Source organism: Pristiophorus japonicus, chromosome 19, assembly GCF_044704955.1.
Source record: "Pristiophorus japonicus isolate sPriJap1 chromosome 19, sPriJap1.hap1, whole genome shotgun sequence".
In the NCBI taxonomy this organism is placed as follows: domain Eukaryota; kingdom Metazoa; phylum Chordata; class Chondrichthyes; family Pristiophoridae; genus Pristiophorus; species Pristiophorus japonicus.
The window spans coordinates 425,319-448,989 of record NC_091995.1 but is presented as its reverse complement, the minus strand read 5'-3'; the positions used below and the strand labels follow the sequence as shown (position 1 = coordinate 448,989).

The 23,671-nt window shown below is 57.0% G+C and overlaps 1 protein-coding gene across 1 annotated transcript in view; it reads left to right on the top strand.

Annotated features, from left to right (window-relative positions):
* Nucleotides 1-3,588: 3,588 nt before the first annotated feature.
* Nucleotides 3,589-23,671, top strand: part of LOC139230322 (uncharacterized WD repeat-containing protein all2124-like) — a 34,371-nt gene continuing 14,288 nt past the window's right edge. Inside the window, exons 1-5 of the mRNA XM_070862149.1 lie at nt 3,589-3,672; nt 8,246-8,485; nt 9,944-10,124; nt 10,766-10,872; nt 16,760-16,906. Of these exons, the coding sequence (XP_070718250.1) occupies nt 8,279-8,485; nt 9,944-10,124; nt 10,766-10,872; nt 16,760-16,906 (642 nt within the window). The 5' untranslated portion in view covers nt 3,589-3,672; nt 8,246-8,278. The remainder of the gene's footprint in view (nt 3,673-8,245; nt 8,486-9,943; nt 10,125-10,765; nt 10,873-16,759; nt 16,907-23,671) is intronic.

The window sequence follows — 23,671 nt, the reverse complement described above, 5'->3', positions numbered from 1 at the left end:
TGCACTTTATCAGGGAGGCTTTGAGGGTGTCCCTGTAACGTTTCCTCTGCCCACCTGGGGCTCGTTTGCCGTGAAGGAGTTCAGAGTAGAACGCTTGCTTTGGGAGTCTCGTGTCGGGGCATGCGGCCAATGTGACCTGCCCAGCGGAGCTGGTCGAGTGCGGTCAGTGCTTCAATGCTGGGGATGTTGGCCTGGTCGAGGACGCTAACGTTGGTGCGTCTGTCCTCCCAGGGGATTTGTAGGATCTTGCGGAGACATCCTTCAGCTGCCTGAGGAAAAGAGTGTTTGAAGACCAGGCCCTCAAATCTACCACCAAGCTCATGGTCTACAGGGCTGTAGTAATACCCGCCCTCCTGTATGGCTCAGAGACATGGACCATGTACAGTAGACATCTCAAGTCGCTGGAGAAATACCACCAACGTGTAACTGAGATATCGTCAATTAATTCCGTCTTCAATGTCATACTAATTGCGCATGAACTGCGTTAGGTATCTGGCAATTTTCATCCAATTGACAGAATCTTAATGTTCAACTTCAGATACCGCATCTAAATTCGCTCAAAATGGGTTTTATTGTACAGATTTAAAATTTATCAACCTTTACGGATGAGGGACTTCAGTTCCGTGGATAGACTGGAGAAGCTGGGGTTGTTCTCCTGGGAGCAGAGAAGGTTGAGAGGAGATTTGATCGAGATGTTCAAAATCATGAGGGGTCTGGACAGAGTCGATCGCGAGAGACTGTTCCCATTGGTGGAAGGGTCGGGAACCAGAGGGACACAGGTTTAAGGTGATTGGCAAAAGGCGACATGAAAAACATTTCACGCAGCGAGTGTTTAGGATCTGGAATGCACGGCCTGAGAGGGTGAGGGAGGCAGACTCGATCGTGGCTTTCAAAGGGGAGTTGGATAAATACCTGAAGGAAAAAGATTTGCTGGGCTACGGGGAAAGGGCGGGGGAGTGGGACTGGCCGAGTGCTCTTACCGAGAGCCAGCACGGGCTGGACGGGCCGAATGGCCTCCTGCTGTGCTGTAACCTTTCTCGGATTTTAGGATTCTATTAAAAAGATTCTAAAATGAACCGGAATGTGTAAAATCAATCCCCCGACAACCTCAGGTTTGCCAGCTGTTGCACAAGGCTGGCGAGATCTGGAAGCAGGGGGCTGAACGGCCCCCTTCAGTACTGTATCATTCGATAGTTTTAAGTCTGCTGTGTGTCACTCGGTGGCAGTCTCACCTCTGAGTCAGGAGGTTCAGGTCCCACTCCAGGGACAGGACCACATAAATCCAGTGCAGTACTGAGGGAGTACCGCACTGTCGGAGGGGCAGTACTGAGGGAGTACCGCACTGTCGGAGGGGCAGTACTGAGGGAGTGCCGCACTGTCGGAGGGGCAGTACTGAGGGAGCGCCGCACTGTCGGAGGGGCAGTGCTGAGGGAGTGCCGCACTGTCGGAGGGGTAGTACTGAGGGAGTACCGCACTGTCGGAGGGGTAGTACTGAGGGAGTACCGCACTGTCGGAGGGGTAGTACTGAGGGAGTACCGCACTGTCGAAGGGGTAGTACTGAGGGAGCGCCGCACTGTCGGAGGGGCAGTACTGAGGGAGTGCCTCACTGTCGGAGGGGCAGTACTGAGGGAGCGCCGCACTGTCGGAGGGGCAGTACTGAGGGAGTGCCTCACTGTCGGAGGGGCAGTACTGAGGGAGCTCCGCACTGTCGGAGGGGCAGTACTGAGGGAGTGCCTCACTGTCGGAGGGGCAGTACTGAGGGAGCGCCGCACTGTCGGAGGGGCAGTACTGAGGGAGCGCTGCACTGTCGGAGGGGCAGTACTGAGGGAGTGCCGCACTGTCGGAGGGGCAGTACTGAGGGAGCGCCGCACTGTCGGAGGGGCAGTACTGAGGGAGCGCCGCACTGTCGGAGGGGCAATACTGAGGGAGTGCCGCACTGTCGGAGGGGCAGTACTGAGGGAGCGCCGCACTGTCGGAGGGGCAGTACTGAGGGAGTGCCGCACTGTCGGAGGGGCAGTACTGAGGGAGCGCCGCACTGTCGGAGGGGCAGTACTGAGGGAGTGCTGCACTGTCGGAGGGGCAGTACAGAGGGAGTGCTGCACTGTCGGAGGGGCAATACTGAGGGAGTGCCGCACTGTCAAAGGGGCAGTACTGAGGGAGCACCGCACTGTCGGAGGGGCAGCACTGAGGGAGTGTTGCACTGTCGGAGGGGCAGTACTGAGGGAGCACCGCACTGTCGGAGGGGCAGCACTGAGGGAGTGTTGCACTGTCGGAGGGGCAGTACTGAGGGAGCACCGCACTGTCGGAGGGGCAGTACTGAGGGAGCACCGCACTGTCGGAGGGGCAGCACTGAGGGAGTGTTGCACTGTCGGAGGGGCAGCACTGAGGGAGTGCCGCACTGTCGGGGGAGCAGTACTGAGGGAGTGCCGCACTGTCGGAGGGGCAGTACTGAGGGAGCACCGCACTGTCGGAGGGGCAGTACTGAGGGAGTGCCGCACTGTCAAAGGGGCAGTACTGAGGGAGCACCGCACTGTCGGAGGGGCAGTACTGAGGGAGTGCCGCACTGTCGGAGGGGCAGTACTGAGGGAGTGCCGTACTGTCGGAGGGGCAGTACTGAGGGAGTGCTGCACTGTCAGAGGGGCAGTACTGAGGGAGTGCTGCACTATCGGAGGGGCAGTGCTGAGGGAGCACCGCACTGTCGGAGGGGCAGTACTGAGGGAGCGCCGCACTGTCGGAGGGGCAGTGCTGAGGGAGTGCTGCACTGTCGGAGGGGCAGTACTGAGGGAGTACCGCACTGTCGGAGGGGCAGTACTGAGGGAGTGCCACAGTGTCGGAGGGGCAGTACTGAGGGAGTACCGCACTGTCGGAGGGGCAGTGCTGAGGGAGTGCTGCACTGTCGGAGGGGCAGTACTGAGGGAGTGCCACAGTGTCGGAGGGGCAGTACTGAGGGAGTGCCGCACTGTCGGAGGTGCTGTGTTTTGGATGAGACGTTAAACCGAGGGCCCCTGCCCTCTCGGGTGGATGTAAAAGATCCCAGGGCACTATTTGAAGAAGAGTTCCCCGGTGTCCTGGGACAATATTGATCCCTCGACCAACAACACAAACAGATTGTCTGGCCATTGTCACAGTGCTGTGTGTGGGATCTTGCTGTGCACAGATTGACTGCCGCGTTACCCACAATACACCAGTGAGCACACTGCACAAGGACGTGATTGGCTGTCGAGGGCTGTGGGAGTTAGGCGGTTGAGCAAGGCGCTATATAAATGCCGGTGTGTGTGAACAATGTGAATGTGCACCAGGAGCAGGCAATGTGGATCATCGACACTCAATGCACCCTGCTCAGTGCGCATGTGCTGCAGGGGAGAGGGACAGGCGGGAACCGGGACAGGAGACTGCGCACGTGTGTAACCGGTCCTCGCTCGCCAGTGCGCATGTGTGTAACCGGTCCTCGCTCGCCAGTGCGCATGTGTGTAACCGGTGCTCGCTCGCCAGTGCGCATGTGTGTAACCGGTCCTCGCTCGCCAGTGCGCATGTGTGTAACTGGTCCTCGCTCGCCAGTGCGCATGTGTGTAACTGGTCCTCGCTCGCCAGTGCGCATGTGTGTACCTTCCGGGCGGTGCCGCTGGTGCGCATGCGCTCCCTCTAACGGCGGTTGGACGGATGCGGGGAAAGGTCAGTGACCCCATCACCCTGACCCTTGACCCTTGACCCCTATCACCCTGACCCTGGACCCCATCACCATGACCCCCCCACTGGTCATTAGTCCCCCCGGTCACTCCCCCCCCTCTCCCCCCGGTCACTCCCCCGGTCACTCCTCCCCCTCTCCCCCCCGGTCACTCCCCCGGTCACTCCCCCCCCTCTCCCCCCGGTCACTCCCCCGGTCACTCCCCCGGTAACTCCCCCCGGTCACTCCCCCGGTCACTCCCCCCCCTCTCCCCCCGGTCACTCCCCCGGTAACTCCCCCCGGTCACTCCCCCGGTCACTCTCCCCCGGTAACTCCCCCCGGTCACTCCCCCGGTCACTCTCCCCCCCTCTCCCCCCGGTCACTCCCCCGGTAACTCCCCCCGGTCACTCCCCCGGTCACTCCCCCGGTCACTCTCCCCCGGTCACTCTCCCCCGGTCACTCTCCCCCGGTCACTCCCCCGGTCACTCCCCCGGTAACTCCCCCCGGTCACTCCCCCGGTCACTCTCCCCCGGTAACTCCCCCCGGTCACTCCCCCGGTCACTCTCCCCCCGGTCACTCCCCCGGTCACTCTCCCCCCCTCTCCCCCCGGTCACTCTCCCCCCCTCTCCCCCCGGTCACTCCCCCGGTAACTCCCCCCGGTCACTCCTCCCCCTCTCCCCCCGGTCACTCCCCCGGTAACTCCCCCCGGTCACTCCCCGGGTCACTCTTCCCCCCGCTCTCCCCCCGGTCACTCCCCCGGTAACTCCCCCCGGTCACTCCCCCGGTCACTCTCCCCCCCTCTCCCCCCGGTCACTCCCCCGGTAACTCCCCCCGGTCACTCCCCCGGTCACTCTCCCCCCCCTCTCCCCCCGGTCACTCCCCCGGTAACTCCCCCCGGTCACTCCCCCGGTCACTCTCCCCCCCTCTCCCCCCGGTCACTCCCCCGGTAACTCCCCCCGGTCACTCCCCCGGTCACTCCTCCCCCTCTCCCCCCGGTCACTCCCCCGGTCACTCCTCCCCCTCTCCCCCCGGTCACTCCCCCGGTCACTCCTCCCCCTCTCCCCCCGGTCACTCCCCCGGTAACTCCCCCCCGGTCACTCTCCCCCCGGTCACTCCCCCGGTCACTCTCCCCCCCCTCTCCCCCCGGTCACTCCCCCCCTCTCCCCCCGGTCACTCCCCCGGTCACTCTCCCCCGGTCACTCTCCTCCCCTCTCCCCCGGTCACTCCACCGGTAACTCCCCTCGGTCACTCTCCCCCCCCGGTCACTTCCCCCCCCTCTCCCCCCGGTCACTCCCCCGGTCACTCTCCCCCCCCCCCTCTCCCTCTGGTCACTCCCCCGGTCACTCCCCCCCCCTCTCCCCCCGGTCACTCCCCCCGGTCACTCCCCCCCCCTCCCCCCGGTCACTCCCCCCCCGGTCACTCCCCCCGGTCACTCCCCCCCCCCCTCTCCCCCCGGTCACTCCCCCCCCGGTCACTCCCCCGGTCACTTCCCCCTCTCCCCCCCCGGTCACTCCCCCGGTCACTCCCCCCCCCCTCTCCCCCCGGTCACTCCCCCGGTCACTCCCCCATCTCTCCGCCCGGTCACTCCCCCCGTCACTCCCCGGTTACTCCCCCCGGTCACTCCCCCCCCGGTCACTCCCCCGGTCACTCCCCCCCCCTCTCCCCCCGGTCACTCCCCCGGTCACTCTCCCCCCCTCTCCCCCCGGTCACTCTCCCCCCCCCTCTCCCCCCGGTCACTCCCCCCCCTCTCCCCCCCCCCCCGGTTACTCCCCCGGTCACTCCCCCCGGTCACTCCCCCGGTCACTCCCCCCCCGGTCACTCCCCCGGTCACTCCCCCTCTCCCGCCCCCCGGTCACTCTCCCCCTGTCTCCCCCCGGTCACTCCCCCGGTCACTCTCCCCCTCTCTCCCCCCGGTCACTCCTCCTCTCCCTCCCCCCGGTCACTCTCCCCCCTGTCCCCCCGGTCACTCTCCCCCTCTCTCCCCCCGGTCACTCCCCCTCTCTCCCCCCGGTCACTCTCCCCCCGGTCACTCCCCCTCTCCCTCTCCCCGGTCACTCCCCCTCTCCCTCCCCCCGGTCACTCTCCCCCTCTCTCCCCCCGGTCACTCTCCCCCTCTCTCCCCCCGGTCACTCCCCCTGGTCACTCTCCCCCCGGTCACTCCCCCTCTCCCTCTCCCTGGTCACTCCGCCCCCCTCTCCCCCATCACCCGGTCACTCCCCCTCTCCCTCCCCCCGGTCATTCTCCCCCCTCTCACCCCGGTCACTCTCCCGCCAGTCACTCCCCCTCTCCCTCTCCCCGGTCACTCTCCCCCTCTCCCTCCCCCCGGTCACTCTCCCCCCTCTCCCCCCGGTCACTGCCTCCCTCTCTCCCCCCGGTCACTCTCCCCCCGGTCACTCCCCCTCTCCCTCTCCCCGGTCACTCCCCCTCTCCCTCCCCCTGGTCACTCTCCCCTTCTCTCCCCCCGGTCACTCCCCCTCTCTCCCCCTGGTCACTCTCCCCCCGGTCACTCCCCCTCTCCCTCCCCCCGGTCTTTCCCCCTCTCCCACCCCCCCCTCCCTCTCCCCGGTCACTCCCCCCCCCTCTCTTCCCCTGGTCAGTCCCCACCCCTCTCCCTCTCCCACTGGTCACTCCACCCTCTCCCTCCCCTCCTCTCCCTCACCCCTCTCCCTCCCCCCCTCTCCCTCCCCCCGGTCACTCCCCCCCTCTCCCTCCCCCCGGTCACTCCCCCCCCGGTCACTCCCCCCCCCCCCTCCCTCTCCCTGGTCACTCCCCCCCTCTCCCCCCCCCCTCTCCCTCACCCCCTCTCCCTCCCCACCCCCCCTCTCCCTCCCCCCTCTTCCCCCCCCTCTCCCTCCCCCCTCTCCCCACCCCTCCCTCCCCCCATCTCCCTCCCCCCGGTCACTCCCCCCTCCTCTCCCTCACCCCCTCTCCCTCACCCCCTCTCCCCCCCCCCTCTCCCTCCACCCCTCTCCCTCCCCCCCGGTCACTCCCCCCTTTCCCCCCCCCTCTCCCTCCCCCCTCTCCCTCTCCCTTCCCCCCTCTCCCTCTCCCTTCCCCCCTCTCCCTCACCCCCTATCCCTCCCCCCTCTCCCTCCCCCCTCTCACTCCCCCCTCTCCCTCCCCCCTCTCCCTCACCCCCTCTCCCTCACCCCCTCTCCCTCCCCCCTCTCCCCCCCCTCTCCCTCCCCCCCCTCCCCCTGGTCACTCCCCCCTCTCCCCCCCCCCCCCTCTCCCTCACCCCCTCTCCCTCACCCCCTCTACCCCCCCCTCTCCCTCCCCCCGGTCACTCCCCCCTTCCCCCCCCCCTCTCCCTCACCCCCTCTCCCTCCCCCCTCTCCCTCTCCCTTCTCTCCTCTCCCTCACCCCCTCTCCCTCCCCCTCTCCCTCCCCCCTCTCCCTCAACCCCTCTTCTCCCCCCCCCCCTCTCCCTCCCCCCTCTCCCTCACCCCCTCTCCCTCCCCCTTCTCTCCCTCCCCCCTCTCCCTCTCCCTTCCCTCCTCTCCCTCACCCCCTCTCCCTCCCCCTCTCCCTCCCCCCTCTCCCTCCCTCCCCCCTCTCCCCCCCCCTCTCCCTCCCCCCTCTCCCTCCCTCCCTCCTCTCCCCCCTCTCTCCCTCACCCCTCTCCATGTCCCTCAGTTCCCTTAGTCCCCAAAAGTCTCTTGAATATACTCAACGACTGAGGCTCCCCAGCCCTTTGGGGTGGAGAGTGTGTAGGCCGAGCACGTGCACCAAATGTCAGAGCCAGCGGTCCCTCTGGTACCGAGCAGGATTATTATTCCAACACATCAGCGGTGAGCTAAAAGTAATGTGTGTGACGACGGAGGTACGGTCGCAGAGTGGTCGTGGTGTAGGACCCCTGATCCTGGGACTCCACTCCATAATCCCACCACGGCAGCTGGGGAATTTAAACTCACTCCATTAAATAAATCCGGAATAAGAAGCTAGTCCCCTGTATCAGTCATGGTGACCGTTAAACTGCCGGATTGTGGTAAAAACCCAACTGGTTCACCAATCCACCGCCCTTACCCGGTCTGGCCGATATGGGACGGTGTGCAATCGCTGCCCCTGTGGTTCAAGGCGGCGGCTCACCACCAGCTAGAGGGGCACTTAGGGACGGGCAATAAATGCCGGCCTTGCCAGCGACGCCCACATCCCGGAACAAATAAACCAAAGAATTTCATAGCTGCACCACCCTCTGAGTGAAGACATTTCTCCTCTTCTCAGTCCTAAATGGCTGAGCCCTTATCCTGGGACTGCGACCCCTGGTTCTGGACACATCAGCCAGGGGAGGAAATGGAACAGCCCTTGGTTCTGCGGCAGTGTCTGCACCTCGAATACAGCCGGGATCTGCCCCAAGAGGGAAGGCAGGCTCACAGCCTGCCTCGAACTAGCTAAGAGAGACTGAGAAATGGACAGCTTACTCCCCCTCTATATTTTCCTTCAGACTTGATGGTAACAACTGCTGCTGCGATACCTCGCCCCCCCCCCGCAGCTTTGCATCCCTTTGGGTACCTCAGGAAAAGGTGTTGCTAATTGTAGCACAATAGTTAGACTCCCTGCCGTTTCCCCCCCAAACACTAGGCCTCCTCGATGGAGTGACTGCCTCCGTCCGAGATGGCCCGTCGGAAGCTGGAGGACGCCATCTCGGCAGCTGAAGAGTTGGGGGTCAACGCGGAAAACCAGCCGGGCCGGGAGGCTCACACCGAGCTGTGTGTGAGACAGCGGGTCTTCCTCAACAAGGACCCGTGCGGTATTTACAGCCTGCGCTTCTCCCCCGACACACAGCACCTGGCTGTCGGCTTTGGCAATGGAGCCATTCAGGTATGGGCGATGTGGGCAGGGCAAGGGGGCAGGGGAATTGTACAGGGCAATGGGGCAGGGGGGCAGGGCAAGGGGGCAGGGGAATTGTACAGGGCAACGGGGCAGGGCAAGCGGGCAGGGCAAGGGGGCAGGGGAATTGTACAGGGCAATGGGGCAGGGCAAGCGGGCAGGGCAAGGGGGCAGGGGAATTGTACAGGGCAATGGGGCAGGGCAAGGGGGCAGGGGAATTGTACAGGGCAACGGGGCAGGGCAAGGGGGCAGGGGAATTGTACAAGGCAAGGGGGCAGGGTAATTGGACAGGGCAAGGGGGCAGGGGAATTGTACAGGGCAACGGGGCAGGGGAATTGTACAGGGTGAGGGGGCAGGGTAATTGTACAGGACGAGGGGGCAGGGGAATTGTACAGGGTGAGGGGGCAGGGGAATTGGACAGGGTGAGGGGGCAGGGGAATTAGTCAGGGCGAGGCGGCCGGGGAGTTGGACAGGGCGAGGGGGTAGGGGAATTGTACAGGGCGAGGGGGCAGGGGAGTTGTACAGGGCGAGGGGGCAGGGTAATTGGGCAGGGACCGGGGAATGAAATGAAACGACCTTGATATATATGCCCGTGTATATATGGTTTCGAGAGTATTTTGAAGATGTGATGTGGATCAGCATTGAGCATTGCTCAGGTGAACAGGCCCAGTTTCATTCTGCGATTGGCATCATTACCCACACCCTCTGCGATCACTTGCTGCCTTACCTCACCCTGCAGCCTCTCCCTATCTAACGGAGACAGTCTGCTTTGGCCTTTGACAGCTGCTTGTCTGTGTCGTGGAGTATTGACAATTAACACTCAACACTTCGAAGATTCAAGTCGTCATTAATTACTGACTGGGGAGAGTTGCGTCGACCTGTTGCTGAGTTGTCCTCACTCGCTCTCCCTGAACAAAGAACACACAGGGTTTTTATACAGTTCCTCGGCCTATAATGGCCGGCATTCAATACATGAGACATTCATTGATTTGAATGGTCAAAACCCCTGTCACTCAAAGCCTGACCACTCCTATCCCCAGTACGTTTCCAGAAACCTCACTGTGTCCCAAAGGTTCATTAGCACATTTGGAATGTTATTTTATCTCTCTTGCCTTGACCAGGTGGAGCTTTTCCAATGTGTCACATTTGACCCCTTGCCCTGTTTAGCTGCCCCTCTGGGCTTCCTGTGTTCAACAGTTGGGCTTCCTGTAATTGTCCTCGGGTTACGCAGCTTATATCAATAAATCATTCTGTCGTGTTATTTCCCTTTCAACACCTTTAGAAAGTTGGCCACGACAAAAGCCGATGTCACGGTGCTTCAGTTCCGAGATCTATTCTTAACCCTTTAATTATAACAGAGCTTGACAGCTCCACTTCAGTCGACATATTTGTTTGGCGGATGTGTCTAATTTCCCCCTGCCTTCCTCCTCCCTCCCTCTCTCCTGTCAGATACTGAATGCGGAGACGGGAAAACTTACTTCCGAACTGTTTGCGGGACACCGGAACCGGGAAGCTGTCACCGCCATGGGCTACTATCCCAAATACGCCAACTTCCTCGTGGCTGCTGGGGCTGATGGGATCATCTCCGTCTACAACACAGAGACCGGACGTCAGGTCGCTGGGATCAAGGGTACAGTGTGACAGTGCTTGTCTCTGGCCTGACAACGCCACTGGGTACTGCTTCAGCATCCGTGAGGGGTTAAAATTATTACAGCTCCGAAGAATGAGAGGTGATCTTATCGAAACGTATCAGATTATGAGGGGGCTTGACAAGGTGGACGCAGAGGGTATATTTCCACTGATGGGGGAGACTAGAACTAGGGGGCATGGTCTTAGAATAAGGGGCCGCCCATTTAAAACTGAGATGAGGAGGAATTTCTTCTCTCAGAGGGTTGTAAACCTGTGGAATTCTCTGCCTCAGAGAGCTGTGGAAGCCGGGACATTGAAGGTGGAGATGGACAGATTTTTGAACGATAAGGGAGTGAAGGGTTACGGGGAACGGGCAGGGAAGTGGAGCTGAGTCCATGATGGGATCAGCCATGGTCGTATTAAATGGCGGAGCAGGCTCGAGGGGCCGTATGGCCTGCTCCTGCTCCTATTTCTGATGATCTTATTAGATGCGGTCAGAAAGAATGGGGAGCAGAGGCGATGGTGTGAGATTGTTGCAGTGGATGTTGAGTGAGGAAAGGCTGTAACGATGGGTTGAGATAGCCAGTGTGCAATGAGTGCCTTGTGTTCACGGCGTGTGTCCTGTGTCACATCTTTCCCCAGAGGAGGACAATGAGATTCACGCTCTGGATTTCTGCTCTGACGGGGGTGTATACGCCACGGCCGGGAAGGATCGCCACATCCGGTTATACGACAGCAGAACCAACCAGGTGGGACTGGGCTGTGCCTGTGGAGGGTGGAGGGGGGGTATAGGGGGGAAGGGGGCGACCTTGCGTCTTCTGTGCGCTTTCATATCAGGCCGCCGCCGTTCCTCCGCTCCTCATCGAGGAGCCGGTCAGGAGGCCCAGGGCCTGTGGCTCAGGGTTGTCGAGGTTAGGGAGCTAAATCTCGCAGCACTGGGGTCAAGCAGCCCACCATCATCACAGGCCGTCCCTCGGGATCGAGGAAGACTTGCTTCCACTCTTAACATGAGTCCTCAGGTGGCTGAACCGTCCAATACGGGAACCACAGTCCCTGTCACAGGTGGGACAGACAGTGGTTGGGGGAAGGGGAGGGTGGGACTGGTTTGCCGCACGCTCCTTCCGCTGCCTGCGCTTGGTTTCTGCATGCTCTCGGCGACGAGACTCGAGGTGCTCAGCGCCCTCCCGGATGCACTTCCTCCACTTAGGGTGGTCTTTGGCCAGGGACTCCCAGGTGTCGGTGGGGATGTTGCACTTTATCAGGGAGGCTTTGAGGGTGTCCCTGTAACGTTTCCTCTGCCCACCTTTGGCTCGTTTGCCGTGAAGGGGTTCCGAGTAGAGCGCTTGCTTTGGGAGTCTCGTGTCTGACATGCGGACAATGTGGCCCTGCCCAGCGGAGCTGGTCGAGTGTGGTCAGTGCTTCGATGCTGGGGATGTTGGCCTGGTCGAGGATGCTAACGTTGGTGCGTCTGTCCTCCCAGGCTATCCCTCTGTCCACAACCCCAATGTAACTACTGGCCCTCTGCAGCGGAAGGAGCGTGCGGCAAGCCAGTCCCACCCTCCCCTTTCCTCCACTGACTATCTGTCCCACCTGTGACAGGGACTGTGGTTCTCGTATTGGACTGTTCAGTCACCTGAGAACTCACTTTTAGAGTGGAAGCAAGTCTTCCTCGATCCCGAGGGACTGCCTGCAATGATCAGTGGAAGGAGTTAACTCTGTGGCCAATCTGTGGCAGATAGCAGGGAAATGCCTCTGTAATTACCGCAGTCGGACTTGTCCCCTTTCTTGAAGATGGTCACGATTACGGGCGTCTCTGAGATCCCCCAGCATGCTCTCCTCCCTCCAGATCAGAGAGATGAGGTCGTGAATTCAGGCCAAGAGTACTTCTCCGCTATGCTTTAGTGCTTCAGCGGGGATTCCTTCTGCTCCTGAGGCCTTGTTGTTCTTCAGCTGACGGATGGCCTTTTCTACCTCGTGCCGGGCTGGGGTTGTGCCGAGGTGGTGACGGGTAGCATGCTGTGCGATGGAGTCCAGGACACTCGCGTCGAAGACAGCGTCTCGGTTGAGGAGATCCTCGAAGTGCTCCTTCCAGCAGGCCCCGACTGCCTCGGTGTCCTTGAGTATCTCCCTGTTCTTGGCCCGTTGTGGGGTGGGGCTTTGGGTGCTTGGGCCGTAGGTGGTCCTGACTGTGCTGAAACATAGAAACATAGAAAATAGGTGCAGGAGCAGGCCATTCAGCCCTTCTAGCCTGCACCGCCATTCAATGAGTTCATGGCTGAACATGAAACTTCAGTACCCCCTTCCTGCTTTCTCGCCATACCCCTTGATCCCCCGAGTAGTAAGGACTTCATCTAACTCCCTTTTGAATATATTTAGTGAATTGGCCTCAACTACTTTCTGTGGTAGAGAATTCCACAGGTTCACCACTCTCTGGGTGAAGAAGTTTCTCCTCATCTCGGTCCTAAATGGCTTACCCCTTATCCTCAGACTGTGACCCCTGGTTCTGGACTTCCCCAACATTGGGAACATTCTTCCTGCATCCAACCTGTCCAAACCCGTCAGAATTTTAAACGTTTCTATGAGGTCCCCTCTCACTCTTCTGAACTCCAGTGAATACAAGCCCAGTTGATCCAGTCTTTCTTGATAGGTCAGTCCCACCATCCCGGGAATCAGTCTGGTGAATCTTCGCTGCACTCCCTCAATAGCAAGAATGTCCTTCCTCAAGTTAGGAGACCAAAACTGTACACAATACTCCAGGTGTGGCCTCACCAAGGCCCTGTACAACTGTAGCAACACCTCCCTGCCCCTGTACTCAAATCCCCTCACTATGAAGGCCAACATGCCATTTGCTTTCTTAACCGCCTGCTGTACCTGCATGCCAACCTTCAATGACTGATGTACCATGACACCCAGATCTCGTTGCACCTTCCCTTTTCCTAATCTGTCACCATTCAGATAATAGTCTGTCTCTCTGTTTTTACCACCAAAGTGGATAACCTCACATTTATCCACATTATACTTCATCTGCCACGCATTTGCCCACTCACCTAACCTATCCAAGTCACTCTGTAGCCTCATAGCATCCTCCTCGCAGCTCACACTGCCACCCAACTTAGTGTCATCCGCAAATTTGGAGATACTACATTTAATCCCCTCGTCTAAATCATTAATGTACAATGTAAACAGCTGGGGCCCCAGCACAGAACCCTGCGGTACCCCACTAGTCACTGCCTGCCATTCCGAAAAGTACCCATTTACTCCTACTCTTTGCTTCCTGTCTGGCAACCAGTTCTCAATCCACGTCAGCACACTACCCCCAATCCCATGTGCTTTAACTTTGCACATTAATCTCCTGTGCGGGACCTTGTCGAAAGCCTTCTGAAAGTCCAAATATACCACATCAACTGGTACTCCTTTGTCCACTTTATTGGAAACATCCTCAAAAAATTCCAGAAGATTTGTCAAGCATGATCTCCCTTTCACAAATCCATGCTGACTTGGACCTATCATGTCACCATTTTCCAAATGCGCTGCTATGACATCTTTAATAATTGATTCCATCATTTTACCCACTACTGAGGTCAGGCTGACCGGTCTATAATTCCCTGCTTTCTCTCTCCCTCCTTTTTTAAAAAGTGGGGTTACATTGGCTACCCTCCACTCGATAGGAACTGATCCAGAGTCAATGGAATGTTGGAAAATGACTGTCAATGCATCCGCTATTTCCAAGGCCACCTCCTTAAGTACTCTGGGATGCAGTCCATCAGGCCCTGGGGATTTATCGGCCTTCAATCCCATCAATTTCCCCAACACAATTTCCCGACTAATAAAGATTTCCCTCAGTTCCTCCTCCTTAATAGACCCTCAGACCACTTTTATATCCGGAAGGTTGTTTGTGTCCTCCTTAGTGAATACCGAACCAAAGTACTTGTTCAATTGGTCCGCCATTTCTTTGTTCCCCGTTATGACTTCCCCTGATTCTGACTGCAGGGGACCTACGTTTGTCTTTACTAACCTTTTTCTCTTTACATACCTATAGAAACTTTTGCAATCCGCCTTAATGTTCCCTGCAAGCTTCTTCTCGTACTCCATTTTCCCTGCCCTAATCAAACCGTTTGTCCTCCTCTGCTGAGTTCTAAATTTCTCCCAGTCCCCAGGTTCGCTGCTATTTCTGGCCAATTTGTATGCCACTTCCTTGGCTTTAATACTATCCCTGATTTCCCTTGATAGCCACGGTTGAGCCACCTTCCCTTTTTTATTTTTACGCCAGACAGGAATGTACAATTGTTGTAATTCATCCATGCGGTCTCTAAATGTCTGCCATTGCCCATCCACAGTCAACCCCTTAAGTATCATTAGCCAATCTATCCTAGCCAATTCACGCCTCATACCTTCAAAGTTACCCTTCTTTAAGTTCTGGACCATGGTCTCTGAATTAACTGTTTCATTCTCCATCCTAATGCAGAATTCCACCATATTATGGTCACTCTTCCCCAAGGGGCCTCGCACAACGAGATTACTAATTAATCCTCTCTCATTACACAACACCCAGTCTAAGATGGCCTCCCCCCTAGTTGGTTCCTCGACATATTGGTCTAGAAAACCATCCCTTATGCATTCCAGGAAATCCTCCTCCACCGTATTGCTTCCAGTTTGGCTAGCCCAATCTATGTGCATATTAAAGTCACCCATTATAACTGCTGCACCTTTATTGCACGCACTCCTAATTTCCTGTTTGATGCCCTCCCCAACATCACTACTACTGTTTGGAGGTCTGTACACAACTCCCACTAACGTTTTTTGTCCTTTAGTGTTCTGCAGCTCTACCCATATAGATTCCACATCATCCAAGCTAATGTCCTTCCGAACTATTACATTAATCTCATCTTTAACCAACAATGCTACCCCACCTCCTTTTCCCTTTATTCTATCCTTCCTGAATGTTGAATACCCCTGGATGTTGAATACCCCTGGATGTTGAATACCCCTGGATGTTGAATACCCCTGGATGTTGAATACCCCTGGATGTTGAATACCCCTGGATGTTAAATACCCCTGGATGTTGAATACCCCTGGATGTTGAATACCCCTGGATGTGGAGTTCCCAGCCCTGATCATCCTGGAGAATCCTCGCACGTCGTAGTTGGTGGCTAGTTGCTGGATCTCCTGCGCTTTCTCAACCCACCATCTGTTCTTTAGGTCACAGGCTTTTTGTTGGAAATTGGCACATAAGAACATCAGAAATAGGAGCAGGAGTCGGCCATACGGCCCCTCGAGCCTGCTCCGCCATTTAATACCATCATGTCTGATCCGATCATGGACTCGGCTCCACTTCCCTGCTCGCTCCCCATAACCCCTTATTCCCTTATCGGTTAAGAAACTGTCTATCTCTGTCTTAAATATATTCAATGTCCCGGCTTCCACAGCTCTCTGGGGCAGCGAATTCCACAGATTTACAACCCTCTGAGGGAAGAAATTCCTCCTCATCTCAGTTTTAAATGGGCGGCCCCTTATTCTAAGACCATGCCCCCTAGTTCTAGTCTCCCCCATCAGTGGAAACATCCTCTCTGCATCCACTTTGTCAAGCCCCCTCATAATCTTATACGTTTCGATAAGATCACCTCTCATTCTTCTGAATTCCAATGAGTAGAGGCCCAACCTACTCAACCTTTCCTCATAAGTCAACCCCTCATCCCCGGAATCAACCGAGTGAACCTTCTCTGAACTGCCTCCAAAGCAAGTATATCCTTTCGTAAATACGGAAACCAAAACTGCACGCAGTACTCCAGGTGTGGCCTCACCAATACCCTGTATAACTGTAGCAAGACTTCCCTTCTTTTATACTCCATCCCCTTTGCAATAAAGGCCAAGATTCCATTGGCCTTCCTGATCACTTGCTGTACCTGCATACTAACCTTTTGTGTTTCATGCACAAGTACCCCCAGGTCCCGCTGTACTGCGGCACTTTGCAATCTTTCTCCATTTAAATAATAACTTGCTCTTTGATTTTTTTCTGCCAAAGTGCATGACCTCACACTTTCCAACATTATACTCCATCTGCCAAATTTTTGCCCACTCACTGAGCCTGTCTATGTCCTTTTGCAGATTTTTTGTGTCCTCCTCACACATTGCTTTTCCTCCCATCTTTGTATCATCAGCAAACTTGGCTACGTTACACTCAGTCCCTTCTTCCAAGTCGTTAATATAGATTGTAAATAGTTGGGGTCCCAGCACTGATCCCTGCGGCACCCCACTAGTTACAGTTTGCCAACCCGAGAATGAACCATTTATCCCGACTCTCTGTTTTCTGTTAGTTAGCCAATCCTCTATCCATGCTAATATATTACCCCCAACCCCTGAACTTTTATCTTGTGCAGTAACCTTGTATACTTGGTCCCTTCATCGAGGTCAGGGATATAGTTTGTCGATTGTCAGGTAGCGCCTGAGCTATTGATGAGACGGAGACTGAGCAGTGCCGCGATCGTTCTGCTTTCTGCGCTCCCCCGGCAGGGTTCCCACCACATTGCGCCCAGGTGGAATGAGCGGACGGCGAGCACGGAAGCGTGATGTTATGTCCCCGTCTCTCTCTTCCTTGGCCCAGACTGACCCTGGGCCTCCCGTGCGCTTTCCCCACAGATAGCCACGGTAATCGAAGCCCCGGACCTGAAGACTGGCGAGGGCCTGACGCTGACCAGCGGACACTCCCGCCGAATCTTCGCCCTCCGCTTCCACCCGGACCACAGCCACGTCTTCCTGACCGGCGGCTGGGATAACTCCATCAAGGTAGGGGCCGGCCGCATTCCCGGCGTGGGGGAAGGCTTCCGTCGCTCGCCGCGCTGTGCCGGGAACGCCGGAGGCAGTCGCCGGGAGTAGCGCAACGCCTCACCAAAAGGACAACTTGCATCTATACACCTCCTTTCAGCTCGTCAATCGTCCCCACACCCTTCACACTCAAACACTGAGCCACACAACGGGATATTACGCACTGGTGGTTGTGGGTTCAAGTCCCACTCCAGGAACTCGAGCATGTAAATCTAGGCTGGCATTCCCAGAGCTGAGGGAGCGCTCTACTGCGCTGTCGGAGGGGCAGTACTGAGGGAGTGCCGTACTGCGCTGTCGGAGGGGCAGTACTGAGGGAGCGCCCTACTGCGCTGTCGGAGGGGCAGTACTGAGGGAGTGCCGTACTGCGCTGTCGGAGGGGCAGTACTGAGGGAGCGCCCTACTGCGCTGTCGGAGGGGCAGTACTGAGGGAGCGCCGCACTGTCGGAGGGGCAGTACTGAGGGAGTGCCGTACTGCGCTGTCGGAGGGGCAGTACTGAGGGAGCACCGCACTGTCGGAGGGGCAGTACTGAGGGAGCGCCGCACTGTCGGAGGGGCAGTACTGAGGGAGCACCGCACTGTCGGAGGGGCAGTACTGAGGGAGTGCCCTACTCCGCTGTCGGAGGGGCAGTACTGAGGGAGCGCCCTACTGCGCTGTCGGAGGGGCAGTACTGAGGGAGCGCCCTACTGCGCTGTCGGAGGGGCAGTACTGAGGGAGCGCCCTACTGCGCTGTCGGAGGGGCAGTACTGAGGGAGTACCCTACTCCGCTGTCGGAGGGGCAGTACTGAGGGAGCGCCCTACTGCGCTGTCGGAGGGGCAGTACTGAGGGAGTGCCTCACTGCGCTGTCGGAGGGGCAGTACTGAGGGAGCGCCCTACTGCGCTGTCGGAGGGGCAGTACTGAGGGAGTGCCTCACTGTCGGAGGGGCAGTGCTGAGGGAGCGCCGCACTGTCGGAGGGGCAGTACTGAGGGAGCGCCGCACTGTCGGAGGGGCAGTACTGAGGGAGCGCCGCACTGTCGGAGGGGCAGTACTGAGGGAGCGCCGCACTGTCGGAGGGGCAGTACTGAGGGAGCACCGCACTGTCGGAGGGGCAGTGCTGAGGGAGCACCGCACTGTCGGAGGGGCAGTACTGAGGGAGCACCGCACTGTCGGAGGGGCAGTACTGAGGTAGCGCCGCACTGTCGGAGGGTCAGTACTGAGGGAGCGCCGCACTGTCAGAGGGACAGTACTGAGGGAGTGCCGCACTGTCGGAGGGGCAGTGCTGAGGGAGCACCGCACTGTCGGAGGGGCAGTACTGAGGGAGCACCGCACTGTCGGAGGGGCAGTACTGAGGTAGCGCCGCACTGTCGGAGGGTCAGTACTGAGGGAGCGCCGCACTGTCAGAGGGACAGTACTGAGGGAGTGCCGCACTGTCGGAGGGGCAGTACTGAGGGAATGCCGCACTGTCAGAGGGGCAGTACTGAGGGAGTGCCGCACTGTCGGAGGTGCCGTCTCTTGGATGAGACATTAAACCGAGGCCCTGTCTGCTCTCTCAGGTGGATGTATAAGATCCCACGTCACTATTTTGAAGAAGAGCAGGGGAGTTCTCCCCGTGTCCTGAGGCCAATATTTATTCCACAATCAACGTAACAAAAAAACATTATTTGGTCAATATCACATTGCTGTGTGTGGGAGCTTGCTGTGCGCAAATTGGCTGCCGCGTTTCCCACAATACAACAGTGACTACACTCCAAAAGTACTTCATTGGCTGAGAAGCGCTTTGAGACATCCGGTGGTCATGAAAGGTGCTATATAAATACAATTCTTTGTTTAGGTGACCAAAAGCCTGGTCATAGAGGTAGGTTTTAAGGAGTCTCTTAAAGAGGTTTAGGGAGGGAATTCCAGAACTTGGGCCCCAGCCAGCTGAAGGCAATTCAAATCGGGGATGGTCAAGAGGCCTGACTTGAAGGAGGCCAGAGATCTCGGAGGGGTGTAGGGCTGGAGGGGGTTACAGAGAGAGGGAGGGGTGTAGGGGCTGGAGGAGGTTACAGAGATAGGGAGGGGTGTAGGGCTGGAGGAGGTTACAGAGATAGGGAGGGATGTGGGGGCTGGAGGAGGTTACAGAGATAGGGAGGGGTGTCGGGGCTGGAGGAGGTTACAGAGATAGGGAGGGGTGTGGGGGCTGGAGGAGGTTACAGAGATAGGGAGGGGTGTAGGGGCTGGAGGAGGTTAAAGAGGTAGGGAGGGTTGTAGGGGGCTGGAGGAGGTTACAGAGATAGGGAGGGGTGTAGGGACTGGAGGAGGTTAGAGAGTTAGGGAGGGGTATAGGGACTGGAGGTGGTTACAAACTTAGGGAGGGGTGTAGGGCTGGAGGAGGTTACAGAGATAGGGAGGGGTGTAGGGGCTGGAGGAGGTTACAGAGAGGGAAGGTTGTAGGGGCTGGAGGAGGTTACAGAGATAAGGAGGGGTGTAGGGGCTGGAGGAGATTACAGATAGGGAGGGGTGTAGGGCTGGAGGAGGTTACAGAGATAGGGAGGGGTGTAGGGGCTGGAGGAGGTTACATAGAGGGAAGGTTGTAGGGGCTGGAGGAGGTTACAGAGATAGGGAGGGGTGTAGGGTCTGGAGGAGGTTAAAGAGGTAGGGAGGGTTGTAGGGGGCTGGAGGAGGTTACAGAGATAGGGAGGGGTGTAGGGACTAGAGGAGGTTAGAGAGTTAGGGAGGGGTATAGGGACTGGAGGTGGTTACAAACTTAGGGAGGGGTGTAGGGCTGGAGGAGGTTACAGAGATAGGGAGGGGTGTAGGGGCTGGAGGATGATACAGGGATAGGGCAGGGTGTAGGGGCTGGAGGGATTTGAAAACAAGGTTGAGAAGTTTAAAATCGAGGGATTGCCGGTCTGGGAAACAATTTCAGTCAGCCAATAACGTTCATGTTGTGTATGTGAACATTGTAACTGTGTAAGACTTTCCACCAGAGGGCGCAACTGTTGGAGGCCCAAGGGTCACCTGCACACCTCGTGCGAGGGAGTATAAAAGGTTGCCTGCCATGCTGCTTAGGCACTCTGGAGTTGTATTAAAGAGACTAAGGTCACATCAGTTTTAGCTCACAGTACTCAGTCTTGTGGAGTTCTTTCATACTAAACAATTGGCGACGAGTAACAGATGACGAACTTTCACGCGGTCATGGCTGCCGTTGGTATTTTAGAGAGATTTGTGGAGGGTGATGATTGGGAAGCCTTCGTTGAGCGTCTCGACCAGTACTTCGTGGCCAACGAGCTGGATGGGGGCGATACAGCGATCACACGCAGGGCGATTCTCCTCACCGTGTGTGGGTCCACAATATACGGCCTCATCAAGAATCTGCTCGCACCGGAGAAACCAGCGGAGAAGACATATACAGAGTTGTGTACGCTGGTTCGGGAACACCTCAAGCTGAAGGAGAGCGTCTTAATGGCCAGGTATCGCTTCTACACCCACCACCGCTCCGAGAGCCAGGACGCGGTGAGTTATGTCGCCGACCTGAGGCGCCTTGCGCGAGCTTGCGAATTTTTGGGGGAAATGCTGCGGGACTTTTTCGTGCTTGGCATCGGCCACGAGGTCATTCTTCGCAAGCTTCTGTCCGCCGAATCCCTGGACCTGAGCAAGGCCATCGCGATAGCCCAGGCATTCCTATCCACGAGCAATAATACCAGACAGATATCTTCCCAGCATCGAAGCTCACCGGCAAGTACTGTGCATAAAGTAACTGTACATGGCAGGGCCTACACGTCTGCAGCTGCAAGACCTAGGATGACTCAGAGCCCACCATCGGGAGTGAATGCAAACCATTAGCACCGTGTTGGTGCTGTGGGGCTAATCATCGAGCCCATCAATGTCGATTCAAGCACCACGTGTGCAAAGGCTGTGAAACACTGGGGCGCCTCCAGCGAATGTGCAAGAATCCTGCGACTCACCACGTGGCAGAGTCGGCAGAGGATGATCGATCCGGCGTGGATCACGCAGAACAAACAAGAGAGGCAACTCAACCCGAGGCAGAAGTGTATGGGGTACACACCTTCATCACCAAGAGCCCTCCTATCATGCTGAAAGTCAAATTGAACGGTATTCCGGTATCAATGGAGTTGGACACGGGGGCGAGTTAATCAATTGTGAGCCAGAAGGCTTTTGAGAAACTGGGGCAACAAGGCACAAAGGCCCAAACTGAGCCCGATTCAGACAAAGCTGCGCACCTACACCAAAGAGCTCATAATTGATTAACTCGCCCCCGTGTCCAACGCCATTGATACTGGAATACCGTTCAATTTGACTTTCAGCATGATAGGGGGGCTCTTGGTGGTGAAGGTGTGTACCCCATACACTTCTGCCTCGGGTTGAGTTGCCTCTCTTGATTGATCCGGCGTGGACCACGCAGAACAAACATCCTCTGCTGACTCTGCCACGTGGTGAGTCACAGCACTCTTGCAGTGCGGCAGTTAAGGGATCGTACGATGGAGCTGTGCCTGATTTATCACTGTGGATCGTACCAGGCGATGGCCCAACACTAGTCAGCAGAAGCTGGCTGGGAAAGATTCGATGGAACTGGGACGACATCAAAGCACTATCTTTAGTGGATGATGCCTCCTGTACCCAAGTGCTGAGCAAGTGTCCGCCGCTATTTGAACCAGGCATCGGCAACCTCACAGGCGCAAAGGTGCAGATCCATCTAGTCCCCGTTCATCACAAGGTTCGAGCGGTTCCATATATGATGAGGGAGAAAGTCGAGATCGAACTGGACAGACTTCAACGAGAGGGAATCATATCGCCAGTCGAGTTCAACGAGTGGGCCAATCCAATTATTCCGGTGTTGAAAAGCCATGGCATGGTCAGAATCTGCGGAGACTACAAGGTAACGCTCAACCGAGTCTCGTTACAAGACCAGTACCCGCTACCAAAGACGGATGACCTGTTTGCAACGTTAGTGGGGGGGGAAGTCATTCACCAAATTGGACCTAACCTCCGCTTACATAGAAACATAGAAAATAGGTGCAGGAGTAGGCCATTCGTCCCTTCTAGCCTACATGACATAGGAGCTGGCTGAATCCTCGAAAAGATTGACGTGCATCAACAAGGGACTGTTTTATGCCACAGGTGCCCTTTTGGGATTCGCTCGGCTGCTGCCAGCCTCCGGAGGAACATGGAGAGTCTGCCGAAATCGGTTCCACGCACCGTTGTGTTTCAAGACGACATCCTGATCACTGGTCATGACACCACCGAACACCTGCACAACCTGGAAGAGGTTCTAAGTCGACTAGACTGAGTGGGACTCAGGCTGAAACGCTCCAAGTGTGTTTTCCTGACGCCAGAGGTCGAAATTTTTGGGAGAAAGATTGCGGCAGACGGCATCAGACCCACAGACTCAAAGACAGAGGCCATCAAGAATGTACCCAGACCACAGAATGTGACAGAGCTGCGTTCGTTCCTGGCACTCTGCAACTATTTTGGTAACTTTCTACCCAGAATAAGCACTTTGCTGGAACCGTGACAACTGGGTTTGGGGTAAATCTCAAGTGACAGCCTTTGAGAAGGCCGGAAACCTACTTTGTTCTAATAAGTTACTTGTACTGTATGACCCGTGAAAGCGATTAGTGCTAGCTTGTGATGCATCATCGTACGGGGTCGGCTGTGTGTTACAGCAAACCAATGTATCGGGCAAACTTCAACCGGTTGCACATGCATCTAGAAGTCTGTCTAAGGCTGAAAGAGCCCACAGTATGGTTGAGAAAGAGGCATTAGCATGTGTATATGGGGTTAAGAAAATGCACCAATACCTATTTGGACTTCGGTTTGAGCTTGAAACTGTCCACAAGCCGCTCATTTCGCTGTGATCAGAAAGCAAATGTATAAACACCAATGCTTCATCCCACATCCAAAGATGGGCACTAACATTGTCCGCCTATGACTATGTTATCCACCACAGACCAGGCACTGAAAACTGCCGATGCTCTCAGCCGGCTACCATTGCCCACTACCGGGGTGGAAATGGCGCAGCCCGCAGACTTGTTACTGGTCATGGATGCGTTTGAGAGCGAGGGGGTCACCCGTCACGGCTCGCCAGATCAGGACCTGCACCAGCCAGGATCCTGTGCTATCACTTGTAAAGAGTTGTGTCCTCAGTGGGAGCTGGTCGGCCGTTCCCGGGGAAATGCAAGATGAAATTAAGCTGTTTCATCGACGCAAAGATGAAATGTCCATCCAGTCGGATTGTCTCTTATGGGGTCATCGCGTGGTTTTGCCAAAAAAAGGCAGGGAAATGTTTATACGTGACCTACACAATACCCACCCAGGCATAGTCATGATGAAGGCTATAGCCAGGTCATATGTTTAGTGGCCCGGCATTGACTCGGACTTAGAGTCATGTGTACACCAGTGCAACACGTGCTCACAACTGAGCAATGCACCGAGGGAGACTCCACTGAGTCTGTGGTCATTGCCTCCAAACCATGGTCCAGATCCACGCAGATGTTGCTGGCTCCTTTCTCAGAAAGATGTTTTTAGTTGTAGTGGACGCTTACTCTCAATGGATTGAATGTGTAATCAGGTCATCCAGCACATCCACTGCCACCATTGAAAGTCTCCGGGCCATGTTTGCCACCCATGGCTTGCCCCGACATCCTTGTCAGTGACAATGGACCGTGTTTCACCAGCTCGGAATTCAACAAGTTTATGACCCGCAATGGCATCAAGCATGGCAGGTCTGCTCCGTTTAAGCCCGC